The 16,793-nt window shown below is 44.3% G+C and overlaps 1 protein-coding gene across 1 annotated transcript in view; it reads right to left on the bottom strand.

Moving 5' to 3' along the window:
* Positions 1-1,771: 1,771 nt before the first annotated feature.
* Positions 1,772-16,793, bottom strand: part of LOC139292916 (cyclic AMP receptor-like protein A) — a 39,750-nt gene continuing 24,728 nt past the window's right edge. The window contains exons 11-12 of the mRNA XM_070915319.1: positions 8,330-8,477; positions 1,772-2,040 (exon numbers count right to left, since the gene is read on the bottom strand). Of these exons, the coding sequence (XP_070771420.1) occupies positions 1,873-2,040; positions 8,330-8,477 (316 nt within the window). The 3' untranslated portion in view covers positions 1,772-1,872. The remainder of the gene's footprint in view (positions 2,041-8,329; positions 8,478-16,793) is intronic.

The following is a 16,793-nucleotide window of genomic DNA, read 5'->3' as shown; positions in this document are numbered from 1 at the left end:
GACAGGGAGATTCGCTTATTTCCCGGACTCTTCATATGGAGGGGATGCGGGGCTCGAAACGTTCAAGCGTCTGCGGGAGAGCTGTGTAGGCGGTGCGGACGAAATGCCTGGTTTTCTGGAGAACATGGCGGGCATATTTCATTAATCAAAATCCAGTTAACCAGATTTGGAGACACGGCAGGGGCCAGCAGGGTCCGACCAATAATTAATATCCATTATTTAAGCAGGCCGGGTCTAAAAGGCGCCTCGACAGCACATGCATACACGCACGCACGCACGCACACGCACATACACGGACACACACTTCACAGGAGGCAGTGGCATGAGGGATTGCATCAATGTGAAAATGAAATAAACACGCCCAGTCTCAGCTTTGTTATGAAATGTCTCTCCTGCTCATTTATTTGATGGAGTGCACAGTCAAGTAAAACCAGCAACAGTGCCAAAAGAGGGGAAGGGGCACAGTGCAAGTGTGTGTGTGTGTGTGTGTGTGTGAGAGACAGTGGAGGGGCTCTGTAAACTAAAGTTGCACTGTGGTGTCATTGACGCCCAGCAGAAAAGTTCAACAACTCAAGGGTAAAAAGGGTCAAGTGTCAGTTCATTAGTTCAACTTGTCAGAGAGGCAGCTGACAGTGCGCACAGACAGTGATGAAACCACCTCGATATGGGAAAAACCAAATGGGCTGAGTTTGAATATAAAGTGACTCTATTATCCTGCCAATCACACCTCAGCTTTGTCCCCTCAGCGCCACTGACAAGGGCCATGAGATGATGAACCATCAAAGGCTGTTGCTATGGCGTGGGTGCCGTGTGTGTGTCATCTTTTCCGACCCGTTTTGACAGGCACCTGTCTGTGTGTCTGTGTGTGTGCGGGAGTATGTTTGACCAATAACATGTTTTTGTTGTTGTTGTTCATAAGGCTATATGTATTGAATCAGGTTCTGCTCGACTGTCACGTGAGAGCAGCAGGTTTGGACCATTTTCTTCAAATTTCAGTCCAAGGCACGTACAAAAATAGAGTGTACACTTAAATATATACAATACATTGCTCTGTTATAAATACAGTATAACAAACAGATGTAGTATTTCACAAAAATACAAAATAACCTTTCAAAACGAATACTTGTGCAAAAATTGAAACAACAGTAATAAAAGAGAAGAACAGAAAACAAATACTGTACTGAAGGAGAGACTCTGGTGCTTTTGGACTTATTTGCCCTACCAAGTAATCTTCACTGTTTTTAAAACCCCCTCCTGTATTCCCAATGTACGCCACCTCCCCGCTGTCAGCAAGAAAATTGCTCAGTACCCGGATCAATCTCAGCGTGGATGTGCTTTTTAAAAGGCCTGCTTTTCACAAGTGAAAAGGTAATTGCTGCAAATGCAAAACTAACATCTTGTTATGACTGCCTTTCAGCAGTCCTTTATGGTTTGTTTTTTCCTTTCGTTTTTGTGGTATGCAGAAAAACGCTGCAGAATGCAGGAGTCAAGAAGGGGGTGCAGAGAGGGAAATCATTTTGAGACCTTTGGGATGCAGCAGATGCCTTTAACATTAGGAGGATCTTTAGAGTCGCCCCTTTCTTTCTCCTCTCTGATGGTGGTATCGCAGGGAGCTGCAGCTCTGCTCACTATGTGTGTGCGTGTGTGTGTGTGTCTTTAGGATATTAAATAGTAAAGGATGGGGATTAATAATGGAACCTGACAGCTCATCTCCGGCTTCTATCTGCCTGACTGTCTCCCCAATCTTTCCTTCCATTCCCTCCCTACCTCTTGTTCCTCCTTCTCAGTTTCTAATCCGCTGCGTTTCTCTCCGGCTGTGACCCTCCTTCGCGCTCCTTTCCTCCAGCCCTTTCGCCTCTCCCCAGCTCTCTCTCAGGGCCCTCTGCCTTTCAGGGTCATGTCAGGGGAGTAGAAGAGCACGTTGGTGTCATCGTCGTCGTCATCGCTGAGGTCGACCAGGTCAGCCTGTGTGTAGCGCACCGCCCCAGGGTGGTACTCTCCGATCCGAGTCCTGTCACACAGCCGCGACTGCAGAGCCAGCTAGAAAACAGACACACACACAGTTTGAAATGAACACACACTGTTTTTACTGGTGTAAAGAGTATGTTCACACTAAGCCGGCTGAATTTGAAAATGCATCTTTTTCTCCCATTCACACAAAGCTGGTGTTCTACACATCTCCTGGGTTAATGAATTTGAAAACGCTGGCAGTGTGTTGAACTCCCCCCTTCACACATCCGGACTTAAACACCAGAGGCAAGACATGCTGCTGTTCATTGTGAACTGAAGCTCCAAATAACATCCTGCTGCTGCCCACTGCGATTTAAGACTCAAAAATCGCAGCGGTAACCTGGGGAAGTTGAGAAACGTTCATCTTTATGCTAATGTCCTCTGACACGTGAGAGCGACAACCTGGATACAACCGATCATCAATGCTTGTTTTGATTCCCTTGGGAAACTGAAGCACAGCTGTTTTTACTTTCTACTCTACATGCACAAGTACCACACTTCAAACAAAATGGAGGAAGAGCTGATTGTCACGTTCAATGGCATACACACTCAATATGATATAACTTTAAGGAACAACCAGGACATGAATAAGAAAGAATTTCGCCAGTATAGTGGAAAAAGAGCTAAGTATGTAATTAACACGCCTAATGCTAAATATGCTCGCAAGCCTTGTGAGGAGCAAGAGAGAGCGTGCTAAATTCAGTCAGTTAAGAGGCCAGTATACTCTGTCAGAACTGCTTGTCAGCTGGTGGAATAGCTTCGGAGACCCCCTCCCCCGCACACCTTTCTGACGTCAGATTAGGGGGAACATTGTCCGATCATTTCTATGACTTTCCAAAACAGACAATCCAACATTCACACCCACTTCAAGACGTGATTGGCCAGCTGTGTGGGGGTGAGAATAAAGCTTGTTCTTTTCTAGCATAACCCAACCCTTAGGCTTGTGAGCGGCAAGAGAGAGCCTGCTACTTTGAGTTTGGATGTGTGGAGTATGCTGACGCCTTTAGTGGTGACAGGGCTTTTTGACAACAATGATGTAAGCCTGGTCGAGGACTGTATAGCAGCAACTTCAAATGACAACTCTCTGTCACCTCTAACTTTCTCTGGCCACGTATTTTAAAAGTGAAACTGGTCAGTCAAACTGTATTTATCCTGATCCTGACTCATAAAACAGTGATTTGATTGATGTCTCAGTGCAACAGCACAAACTGCAGTCCGCCTGGTAAAGGTAACATGCTAACATGCTTATTCAATTGTCTGACAACAGAAACAGAAAACTTTGTAAATGAGAACAATTAAATAGTGAATTTTTACTATTTTAAAACACAGTGTAGGGATGTTTAAAGTACAGTAAAGAATGTTTAAAGTTTAACCAGCTGAGACTCAGCAGAGAAAGGCTGCATTCAGACCAAAGCAGGCGTTGTGGCGAAAACGTCTGTCCTCCGATTCATTTTGAATGCGGGTAGTAAGTTCAGGCTGCGGCGGTGGTGAAAAAACGTCTAAGATTGCAGTGATACTGAGACGTATGGGACTGGGAGCAGCTTTTTCCTGCATGCACACTCGCGTATGCACAGAGGAAGAAGTGAGAGGTGAGCTCATTGCAGAGCCACAGGCGGTTCAGCCTTATGGCTAGAATGCAGATCAATATCAGGGAGGGAAAGAGTGTGGGGGGGGGGGGGGGGCGAGAGGAGAGCATACACAGGTGGGAGGGAGATGCTACACAAAGGAGAACGGCAGAAATAATGTGAGAGAGATAAATTCCAGAGATGCTGTAACAGGGTACAGGGAACAGAGGAGGCAGGGGAACAGACACATATACAGTACAGAGAGACAGAGATAGGCAGAGAGAGGGAGGAGGAGAAGAGTCAGACTGCCACGAATGAGAGGAAAAACAGCAACGTAGGACTAGATAAAGTACGAGATACGAGGCAGAGACACAGCCGAACGTTTACATGCACACACGACACCAGGTTACTGACAGAAATCTGGTTACGCAGGTAATTAGACAACACATTTATATACACTGTACTACTGTGTAAGTTTTAGATGGCTGAAGCGTCATCTTAGCTTCAACTGAGCTTGGTTGTGGGGTAAGAATCTTTGGTTTTATTTTTGGTATCACGATTCTATTCTCAATTCAATAAATAGGGTAGGGGCACTATTATTAGGCTCTTTCTCCAGTGCACTGAGTGCCAAACCATTCCCTCATGTTTTGTAGTCCGCTGAATAGCACTATGAAACATAACTGGCAGTAAAGCTAACTGCTCTTAAAGACAGTCACTGTCTGACCGAACAGAAAAAAGGAGAGAAAAGTATGTGTGAGTATGAGGCTTATTTTTATTGGAAAAAGTTGCAATAATTTGGAAACACGTTAGTCTTCTGCCTATTTCGTAGGTCGACTTACAACAAAAGGTCCAGCTTTATTGTCATTATACAATACAGTTGTAGCCCCCTCCATACTACTTAAATAAAACAATAAAATAGGCAATCAAATAGAACAAAGTATATAAAAGAAATAACAAGGAAAACGAAATTATTTGTCGCCATTTTTCAGCTGCTGTTTTTCATGAATAGCAGCTAGCTAGCTATGTAGGAAGATGATGTCCCCATTTTTAATCCCATCTACAAAGCTCTGACTGGTTGACTGTTTCTCAACAGTACAACACCACACCTATTTGAACCACTTAACATATTGCTGTGGGCAGTGATTCAGACATCTAAGGGTGCATGCCTTTCGAAATAAAGTAGGCTATATCAAGTTAATCTCCATAAACTAGACCAGGGGTTTTCAAAGTCTGACACTCTAGGCCCTCGCCCCTCAGACAAAATCAAGACAATTGAGATTATACCAATTTAAAGTGGCGCAGTGTGTGTCGTTAGTACACTAGCGTTAGTCTCTGAGCAAAACTATTTATTAAATTATTAAATCCAAACTGTTCTTTCATCTTTCAAGATGCCCTCAATTCACAGTTACACCTTTTTCATTACGCCAATATAGCGAGGTGAAGCGCATAACGTCATTAACAACGCGCAGAAATCTGTTTTTGGAATCTGTGAACCAATCAGAACCGTAGAAGATAAGGATCCTGATTCTTATGTAAACTGATTTTTCTTCCCCAACTCATAAGAACAAAGACTGTGGATTTTGTCTTCTTACACTGTTGTCACATCAGGAGGGGATCCCTTAGTGGCAAGTATGGTGAGGAGGGACCGACAACTCTTTCAACGTACATGAGTAGTGTATTAAGACAGACTTTAAAACATCTGAGCCAATCCTTTTAAATGCATGTAAACGCACCACTGGCAAACAGCGAGAGAGAGAGAGAGAGAGAGAGAGAGAGAGAGAGAGAGAGAGAGAGAGAGAGAGAGGCATGGTTAGGAGGGGAGGGGGTGTCTGGTTGAAAGTGCACATTTGTTGCGTTGAGGGAGGAACATTTTGACGCTGTTACAACTCCCCCACCACCTCCACCCCCTCCTCTCCCCCGCCAATCTCACACCTGATGTGTGGGGGCTGCTGGGAGTTGCATGCCAGGATGAATAACAACCGGCTGTTAGTCACGATAGAGCAAGAACACACACGCCGCCCGTCTCTCTCTCTCTCTGCCGTCTTCCTTCTCACCTTCTCTCTCTCTTTCTCTCCGACACACACAAACAGCATTTTCTCCATGATTTACGAACGCATTGAGATTCCACTTTACTCCTCTGTCTCTCTGTGTGTCTCTCTCTCTCCCGACTCGCCACAGTGCAACATTGACATTTGGGTTGAAGGTCATACCACACATTCCACTCTTCCACATTGTGCTCATGACCCGCTATCAGCGTGGTTGGTGATACTGAGTGGGTGACAATATGTATGTGTGTGTGTGTGTTTGTGTACGTGTGAACTAGGACCACAGAGAATCCTTTTTCTTTGTGGTTCAATATCATCTCCGGCTCATATCCGCAGATACTGTCAATGTTTGCAGATTGAGACAAATCTGTGGAGAACTGTATTGATTGTGCTGTTTATTGAAATGCAACCAATGAGGTTTGCGGTTCAAATGTAAAAAAACAAACAAAAAACAAACAAAAAAACAAACATCATCCCTCTGGTAATTTTGTCATCATTACATTTCCCTAAAAGCACAATTTGTGTAAGAGATAAAAAAAAAATAAACTCAGTGCTTTGCAGTTTTACTCTTTAAAGGGGATTTTGGTGTCAGAACCAACAGTTATTTCCTGTATAGGTGAACACCTGTGACAGATGGCACCAGTCAGTTAGGAAAGTTAAGTTTTCTAATTACAAATTCTGAAGCAATCATTTCTTACTAGGAAGAAGGCTAAAAGCATGTAGGTAAAAAAATCGTTTTTATAGGATTAGCACATCAGTTAACCTAAACTTATAAGAAGTTTTAGGGTTACTCCGTATTCTTACAGTCATTTTGAAATACAGATGCATAAGATGCATTTTTTTTGATCAATTAAGCTGCTTATTATTTACTCAATTAATTGCTTGGTCTATATGTCAGAAAATAGTGAAAAATTTCCAAGAGCCCAAGTTAACATATTTAAATGGTTTGACCAACAGTCCAAAACCCAAAGATATTCCGATCATATCATACTAAGAAAACCAGAAATACTCACATCAGTGTATTTTTGGCATTTTTGCTTGACAAATTACTACTTATCATCAAGTAGGCTTCTTTACTGAATCTCTCTCAGCTGCAGGTCGACTGTTCAGGTTCCAATTTGAGGGAACTCATCTATGTTTTTCTGAAGCAGATAATCATACATCATGTTGGCATGGCTACAACCTCCTCTCCCATCACAAACTTGTTTACATCAACATCTGTCATACTGTGTCAACTAGACTCTCTTTGGCACAAAATTGACAATTGTGTATCGCTGGGAGCTTCACAAGGTTGCTAATCAATCTCAATGACTCAACAATTACTTTACCAGGCAGATTGGTGGCTTTTGAAATTCAATTTCTGCATTGTGATACACCTCTTCACTACATGACTGTGTTACTGCTCTTATTAGGCAACGTATTCATCTTGAATAGGAAAATCTGGCTTCACCATTTCTGCTAATTATGGTCCACAAGTCTGGTCAGAGACCTGTTGATGTTGATATCGCGGTTCCTTAATAATGATAGAGATGGTTCATTCAGATTAAGTGGAGTTAGTGTTAGCAATGAGCCCAGTAAGAAACGATTTTGGATGATTTTGTCTGGTTCTCAACACTGAGTGTTTAAGCTTCCCAAGGAGCCAATCTCCCCCAATATCTGCACATTCTTTAAGCCCTTAATTGAACGCCTAATTACAGACAGGCCTATTTTATAGAGCCTTAAAGAGCCTAAAACAGAGAATGGTCAACATTAGCAGTGTTAGTATGCTAGACCTACCGGATCCACAAAACGGCTTTAACAAGAGATTTAGAAAACTGCAGAAGGGGAATCTTCAACTAAACAATATTTGTGGAGAGCCGAGTGTGCTTTTGTCCTTGTAAAACATTTGTCTCTAAATATGTTTCTACTTTCGCTGACAACTGACAGCTTCCCTCACATAAGCATAGCCAAATAATCTACAACAATTCAATAATAAAAAAAAACAAAAAAACAACCAGAAACATCATTCAGGCCTCAGCCACCTGTGACCCTGACAGGAGCAAAGCAAAGGTACACTGCAGAGGACAGATGGCAATCAGAGGTTTATAAAACCCTTTTCAGACAAGGAAGCTGTATCATTATTTCCACAATACACACACCACTTTGGTCCAGACTGAAATTTCTCAGCAACTATTGAATGGATAGCCATGAAACTGAATGACATCCATGTCTCCAGAGGATGAATCCTAATGACTGTAGATCCTCTGGATTTCCCTGTAGCGCCCTCATGAGGTTGACATTTCTTGTTTTTTTAGGGAAATGTACCGTTAATTATTTAATGGATTGCCATGAAATTTGGTTCAGACATTCAGGTTCCCTTCAGGATGGATTATGATAACTTTGGTATTCCTCTGACTTTCCATCAAATCAAAAATTTAACTGGTCCAATATTTTGGTTTATGACCAAATATTTGACTATTGACATTCCCATCAGTCACTGCTGTACTTAGTTTAGTGGTAAGTAGCAAGTGTTAGCTTTAGCATTGTGATGTAAATGTAGGTGTGGAATGGAAGAAATGTTACCAGGTCCGACTGATTGGCATCGCAATTTTTATGGAAAAATGACTTGGGGGCATATTCAGACATGATCAACGTGTTAAATTGCAAGCTTACGTAGTGATTTGCATGTCTGAACGGGGCTATAGATGTATGTGTGATCAGTTGCCGTACCTGCATGCCAGTAGGGCTCAGTAGGCTCCACCAATCCCTATCCAGGCCAAAGACAAAGGCATTGGCCAAGCCGTGGAGTGGTGCTGACAGGACGTGCAACAGGGTGAGAGAGAAGGATGGATCCTGTGGGTAGACGGCATTATGGAGCCTGTTGGAGGAGAGAGGGAGGGAGAGAGAGACAGAAGCGTTGAGTTCATCCATAAAAAAAAGTTGTAAATAAAGAGACAACCTGCAAGATGGCTTCAGGGGCGAGGATGAAGTAATTGAAGGAGAAGTCCGACGGAGTAGAAAGACAGCAACAGGAAAGACAGAGAGCGAGAGGTTGATGGACAGAGCAACAGAAAGAGGGAGAAAGAGAGGGAGTGAGTGACAGAGTGAGGGACAGGGTGAGAAGGAGAGGTAATGAGAGCGAGTGGCAGAGGCAGAAAAAGAGAGGGAGAGAGAGAGAGGGAGAGAGAGGAAAAGGGGAGGGTGAAAGAGCGAGTGAGCTTTATATCAGCGTTTAAGAGCCCATTAGGCAGCGTGAGACGGCTGGGCTGACACATTCTTGGCTGCCGCTTCGACAGCACGCAGCACTTTACAAGGACAGGGAGAAGTGTAGCGCTCAACTCCCTTCCTCTCCTTCTCTCCCATTTCTCTCATCTCAGTTTCCTGCTCCTTCTGACCACAATTTCACCGTCCCATCGTCTCCTTCTTTTTCATTCCGTGCACGTTTCCTACACACTGCCTCCCCCTTCTGCGATATCTCTCCCATTTCTTTGCATTTGGTTTCATCTGTCTGGATATCTCATTTTCATCTTGACTCATGAGGGCGATCCTCAATCCTTTTCTTTTCAATTCCCCTCCCTGCGCCTATCTCTCTGGGAGCCTGGGGCATGACTAGGAGGAGAACCTGATATTGTGTGGTGCGGCTGCAAACTAATGGCTGCCCCTGAGAATGATGCTGCTCAGCCATTAACCCTGGATTAACCCTGTATTAGCGCTGCTCGTCGGGTTAGCCCGCCGCTAATGTCTTTTATTGATCTATTAGCGAGAGAATCAAACCGCGCACAGCTCACAGCATTTCCGCGTGTGCAGTGTTCCTAGGTTGGGTGTGCACAGTGAACTAAGTGGCCACGGTGGTTGACCTCAGTGTCAGGAAAGTCATCCCCAAGCTCCTTGTGCCCCGCAGGGAAGGAAGATACAAAACCAACCATTTGAGGAATAGAACCAGTGTTGAATTGTGGTGACAAGCAGTTACGTGAGACACCACACTCACTCATCTCTTTGTGGCTGACACAGTCAGAGGATGAGACATGTCTCCAGTTATTAAAATGATTTTGTTGAAATCTTTGGTAATAGCACTACCATTGTGTTTTGAACTATTCTCCCCATTAATCACTTTCCAACAGCGTTGCCAATAGTGTGACATACCTGAATAGACAAGGCGGCTATATCGACGCCATCAAAGCGACAAATAAGGCACCTACACCAGAATATTACTATTACCTATTACTACATCATTGCCGTTTATTCCAGCAACCCACGGCAAGAATTAAATATGAAACGGATAAAATCAAATTGAAAAAAAGACGGTGGCTGCTTGCAGTAATGTTAGCAAGAGACCTCTGTAAGCACGCAAAAATAACTAAAAATAACTCCTTTGTGCATTGTCAAATCACGTCGGACAGCCAACTTGACTGTATCTTTTTTAAGAATAAGTCTTTAAAAACATAAAGATATAGTTCCATTACTATTTTAAGTAATTTCCTAAAACAGAATTTTTAGCAAATGTTACGATGACAGGAGTGAATAGTGCATTTGTTGGGAACTATTTTCAATCGCGAATTAATTCATATTTGATATGCTAGTATTTATGGCACCAGGATTGTGTGGGGTTGACTCAAAGTAAATTGTGCCTATGTTCATCATAATAAAGGATCATATATTTGTTTTGGACAACAAATGAGGCTTTGGCTTTCAACACATTTATCCAAGAAATCTAAGAAAAGCAGGGAGAAGTAACAAGTAACAACACTGTAAGTGGATTTATGAGAAATGTGGTCTTAATTTGAATAAAAACTAACACTAACACGGACTAAGGACTCAGTCATGGGTAAGTTTCTATGTGACAATACTGTGAATTATGGCTGGGCGATGGACCTCAAATCCATTGCGGTTGTGTTTCAGGTGATGGAACACATTGCTTGTGTTCATTATAAATTTGTATTTTATGACAGTATTTACATTAAGCTTGAGCTCTGTAACGTCGTCTTTACTGAAGCCAAAATGTGGTCACTTGACTGACATCGTGACTTTTTTCTGCACCAGCTCCCTGGACCCGTGTCCAACTGTAATTTCTCCAACATTTGAGTGAATATTGAGTTTCTCTATCAGAATTAGCCTACTGGGTGCTCATAGTTGATTAAATCGTTAAAATAGAGATGTGAAACGATGCTGACTCAACTTCCTCTGATATGAATTAATCCACACAAAGGTAACAAGAACCTGCTGACCAGCAGTAATTGGTTATTTGTACTTGGGGTTAGATGTGATTCGTTATTTTGCTTTCAGATGTGTTAAGAGAGCCCTCATGACAGCCTGTCTGAAGGAATTAATTGACCAAACTGACATAACTTTGGACGACTGTAAATTTATGGTTTATTGCCCAGTTCTTCTGTGAATGTCAAGAATGCTGCACCTTTAAATTACAGGTTAGAGGCACTTTTACTTTCAAACTAAGCAAGCACATCATTACAATCTGGTTTTTTTTTTACTTCCCTTAAAAACCCAGTCAGAACTGCAGGTGAACAGCACAGAAGATGATTATGGAGATTCATCCACAAATCTGGTTATAATCCTCTCTTATCCCCTTTTGCAGCAAGAGGTTGCAAGGTTTATTTGCTAGTAATCTGTCTCCATTTACCTTCAATATACCTTTTGAAAAGTTATGACAGGAAAGAAACCGCAAGTTGGGTTGGCCAAAGGTCGAAGACACTCTGTAACGAGAACCTACCTGTTGTAGGGATAAGGGGTGTCAACTAAATGTCTTAACGCAGCTTAAAATAAAACCAACAGTGCAGCTGGTGGAGCATAGAGTGGCGTGTCCTGGCGCTTGTCGGAGTAAGGACCATTTCAGAGCGACACTGCCTATTTTCTGGGTTAGCCTACTGCTGTATCTCCGAGGACCAGACCAGCTGCTGCTCACATTCATTTCACTTCCCATTAAAGGTGAAATAAATCAGGAGTCCCCACACAACCTCCTTAGAGACGCAGGAAACACATGCACATACATGCACACGGAGGAAGTCGGACACATGCGGACATGCATAAACACACACATGACTGCCTGTACGTGTGTGTGGAGGTGTGTAGATACAATATAACCTAGGTCATATGCATTGAGGATGTCAGGTGGAGAGGAAATGCAGGGGATGTGTGTTTGTGTGTGCGTCTGCCTGTGTTTGTGTGTGTGTGTGTCTGCCTGTGTGTGTGTGTGTGTTTCACTGACAGCGCAGCGGTGAGAGTGAGTGGGTCTGTGTGAAGGGGGGCTATTTCTGGCGTCTCATTTTTTTTTTCCTGCTGCCGCAAAGAAATGCGATCGGCGTCCGGGAAACGAGAGCTGGCAGCAAGCAATCATCTGCCTGCCACACACACACACACACACACACACACACACACACAGACGCACACACAGCACCTCGCAGCGCCGAGCAACACGCGCCATGGCAACGGAACAGCCGCAATTAGAGGCGAAGAGCCTTTCCCCTCCATCGAGGGAGAGACGGAGAGCGAAATGAAAGGAAGAAAGAAAGAGCAAGCGAGAGAGAGAGAAAGAGAGACAGGAAGGGGGGGGGGGCAGAGAAACAGCACTGCACAGGAAGGAGAGAGGGAGAGTGGAGGAGGAAAGGAGAACACGATAAAGAGGTGAGAATGTGCAAGAGTGAAGCTGTGAAGGGGAACGAGGGCCGAGAGCGTTGGAGGAGGAGGATGAGGAAGAGGAGGAGAGAGGAGGGGAAAGGGCTGAAGGAGTGGGGCTGAATGGAAAAGACTAAAAAGCAGAGGAGGAAGAGAGCGAGGAAGAGAAAGGGGAGGAGGAGAGATATCCAAAAAGGCAGATTGCAAGACATGAGCGAGACAAACAAAAGAGATTACGTGCGAGAGAAACCAAGATAAGACGGGGGGGGGGGGGGTTAGATAGAGAGAGAAGAGAGATGGGTGGAGGCGTGAGGAGGAGGAGGGGGGGGGCAGGCTGTTTCTCCTGTGTGAGCCGGGCTAATGAAAGATGAATGAGGGAGGCAGTGGTGGAGAGTGTGGCTGCGGGCGATGCCTGGCTGAGCGGCTGAGCGGCTGTGTGTGTGTGTGTGTGTGTGTGTCGTAGTCAAGTGAGTCTCACAGTTGGCTGACTGGTGTTGGACAACAGGGACGATATTGTGTATACTTTTTGGCTCCAGAGCAAATGGTTAACAACAATACACACACATGCACGCTAACACACACATAGAAGCTGACATATGTAGCTTAAAGTCGAAGTCTGCCACCACCTGTAAGCAAGCAGTCAATCATTAGTACTCGCACAGCGTCTCGGAGCCTTGCTCACTTATTCAGACCTTCCATCTATCATGCTGTCAGTCACTCTTTGAACCCGTTTCTCTCTCACCCTCCAGATTCTGTTCAAAATCCTTCATCCGCTGCCTCTCCCTATCTCTTCCAATATCCCACCCTGCCAGTCTATACCACTTTCCCAGCCATCCATTTCCCTCCTCCCTCTATCAGGGTTCACCTTTTTGTCTGCCTCTAATTGTTGTGCCGAACATCCTCGGAGCCGTACTGCAACAGCTTGGACGGGAACTCCTTCCCAAGAGCGGTGGTGGTGGGGGAGGGTGGGACCAGACAGAGAAGTCCTCCTGACCCCGATCACACTTCCTCCTCTCTCCGACTGACTGCCTGACTTCTATTTTTTTTCCTCCAGACGAATCACATGCTTCACAGTGCCAAAACAAGGCCCTATTGCTGCTGCTGACAGCAAATGTGAACTTTTCTCTGACTAAAAGGGATAATTCTGCCAAAACAAGCACAATCCCTCGACTCTGTGTAAGGTCAGAATGTGATTCACAACTTTTTTCAACTCAAAAATGACAAGTCATGGGCAACTTATTGTAGCAAGGGAGACGTTGTGATATCAACCATCATTTCTGAGAATACATTGTAGCTGAGACAAAATCACTGGAACTAAGGTGTACAATAGAGGGGATTTATATACTTGAATTTTCAAAAAGTATTACCACCTGTGGCGACGCTCACTGTACAGCAAACCTGTAGTTTTCACAAAGCTTTTAGGCTTATTAAGATGATACACCTGAAATTATTCTAGGTCCAATTAGAGAAACTAAATTCTTGCACCTTGCATGGCAGCTCGGTCGCCATCAGTGTGTGAGTGAATGGGTGAATGAGACTTAGCTGTAAAGGGCTTTGGGAACCGTGAAGGTTGAAAAGTGCTATATAAGTGAGATCATTTATTTATTATTATTGTTATTATCATTTAATTATGCTTCATGATGGTTTGGGGCATGATAACCTTCTTATCGAATTTGAACCAACTACAATCCACTTATTGAATCCAAATCCTTCGAAGCACAATTAGATCTTTGCCATTTTTACTCTCAACAATTTTAAGCAACAAAGTTATAAATAACATTTTTTTAAAGAACTTAAAAGGTTCTGTTGGCTGTTCACTTGTCTATTGTGCATGTGTGATGGCCTCTTGGGCAGCAAAGACAGAGGACAGGCCTTTCATTGTTCAGTGACAACATGTGATCAGCAACTCAAATGTGCATAAAGCTCTAACGCTTGTGAACTATCTGCAGGAATATGTTGCACTCTATGGATATGGACATGTGAATGATCTACTTTTGATCAGTCAACACGGGGATAACTGTCACAGCTAAGGGTATGACTCCAATTATACACACCCCCGCAGATGCACAGCGCACATACACATGTGCACGTTTCTTGTCAACCTTTTGCGTGAACATTTCACCAAATATTTCTGGAATCAGGCTGAAACACACAAACGGGCAGGCATGTTGTGCAGAAACAAAACACACACCTGCACGGGTGCACACACACACATACTCTAACAAAGAGGCTCACACAGACCCTGGGGACCGAAGAGGCTAACGTTCACCAACAGAATAAAACCCAAACAAAGAGACATCCTGTTTCCTGGAACACAACACCACTCAACCCTCTGTGCTGGGAGCAGCCAGTAAACACGCACACACACACAGGCACAAAATCTGTTCATTGTACATCGCCGCGCATGTGTTTTCGAGCGCCCGATTCATGTACTGGCGTGTGTCTACGTGTCCAGCGACGCCACTGGCTGTGCCTTCGAGTGTTGGTGCACGTGAGTTTATCCTTGTGAGTGGCTGAGGCTAGACGTGTGTGCGCGTGTGTGTGTGTGTGAGAGAAAGACAGAGAGGAGGGAGGGAGAGCAGATGATAGAGTAGGCTTTAGCGATTCCCTGGAGTGTGAGGCAGCGTTTACGGCACTCTCAGAGCAGCCAGAGTGATGAATATTTAAAGACGTGCCTGAAAGAGCAGAGGGAGGGGGAGCAGGGTGTGTGTGTGTGTGTGTGTGTGTGTGCGTGTATGTGCTTGCATGCACCTGCGAATGTGTGTGTGAAGGAGGTTATCTAGTATCTCCTTTAGCATTTGTGTGTGCTTGTGTATACCATATGCAAGCACATGAATGTATGTGTATGCCTATATGTGCCTATATGTAGTTTGTATGTCTGTACGTGAGTCTATGTGTCTATATGGCTTATATGTATGTATATAGGGACTATAGATGTCTATATAGTTTATTTGCCTGTATATGTTAATGTGTTAATGTTTGCATGTCTGTGCATGGGCATGTACATATGCCTGTAACCTGTGTGTGTATTTTATGTCTACATATTGATTTACATGCATGTAAATACCTGTATATTATCATATGTCCACTACGATATTAAATTCAGAACCTCCATGTGCGTGTGTGTGTCCAGCCTCGGTGCGAGCGCCTGCCCTGTGCATGTGTGCACTTTACACAGCCCTGTAGGCCAGCTCTCTGTCTCGCTAAATGGGGATGAATAGCAGAGCGCCGCTGCTGCTGCTCAACGGGAGACAAATGGTTACGGGGCTCTCCGTCTCCAGTTACACACCGATCACTGCCTGCGACGCAAAAAAGCACAAGTGCAACGCTCATGGGCACACACAGTAGGCATGGTCAAATATCCCCCCAAATAATATCTAGGCCACACAGCCACATGTGGCTAAGCTATGACACAGGCCATCAGGGTGCTCAAGGAGCGAGACAGCTGACACCACAGACATCTTTGATTGACAAGGCTTTTTGTTATCTGTGTGTAAATAAGAAAAAGAAAAAAAAACATTAAAACTGATTATTAGACCTGTCAGTCTATGTGCTTTCTTAATGTGCTAAATTCTGGTGAATGAAATTATACTCAAATTCAACTAATCGTGACTTTGGTGGCGACCCCCTGGAGTCCAATCATGGAAACCTGGAGCCCTGAAAGCACTACTGCAGAGATCAAAGATCAAAGCAACACCAAAAGGAGGATAGATTATAGAGTTTTACATGTAAATCTGAAAAAAACCATCACATACCTGCAAGCTATATCAAGTTCAAAACTTATTTTAGTAAACAGGCCAACGCTGCCATTCTCATACAGTAAATTGAATGTGAAGAGATAGATAAATATAAAAGGCTCGCAGACAAATAAAGATGAGAGTTGGAACCTTGCATACTGCCTTTCAGCATCTGAGGAGCTCACTTGTTCAAGTAAACAAAATACACCACAAAAGATATTAGGGTATACAGTACAAACCACACACCAGCCTACACACACCGAGGCACAAACACACATCCCTGCGCGCTGAATGCAAGATATTCCGAGAGGCGTAGAGGCGAGGAACGGAAGGAAGGGAGTGTAGAAAGGAAAGAGAAAGCAGGAGTGTGAGAGAGAGAGAGAGAGAGAGAGAGAGAGAGAGAGAGAGAGAGAGAGAGAGAGAGCGCATCCTGGGATGCAGAATGCCAAATACAGTGAGATAAGAGTTAATGTATCCCCCCACCCCCCTTCATCCCTCCAGTTTGGCTCTCTCTTTCTTCCTGCCAACATCCATCCCTCCCTCCCTCCCTCCCTCCTCCTCCTCCGCCTCCTCCCCGTTTGCTTTGAGGGATGAATAATAACTGCTGCTCTGAGATTTCCTCCCTCGTTTTTCAAAGCGCAGAACGGAGATGGGGAAGGTCTGCCTGGCCCGGGCTGCGCGTGTAGGTTGTGTGTGTGTGCACACACACAAAAGCGCAGCCACGCACTGAAGCACACACAGACACACGCACACACTGTCTTGTTCTCGCTGCTTGCCTGGAGCAGGGAAATCAGATCTCCTCCAGAGAAAGGCGGGTGGGGGGGCGGGGG

This window comes from Enoplosus armatus, chromosome 11 (genome assembly GCF_043641665.1).
Source record: "Enoplosus armatus isolate fEnoArm2 chromosome 11, fEnoArm2.hap1, whole genome shotgun sequence".
Classification (NCBI taxonomy): Eukaryota; Metazoa; Chordata; class Actinopteri; order Centrarchiformes; family Enoplosidae; genus Enoplosus; species Enoplosus armatus.
This window is presented reverse-complemented; position numbering and strand designations above follow the sequence as displayed.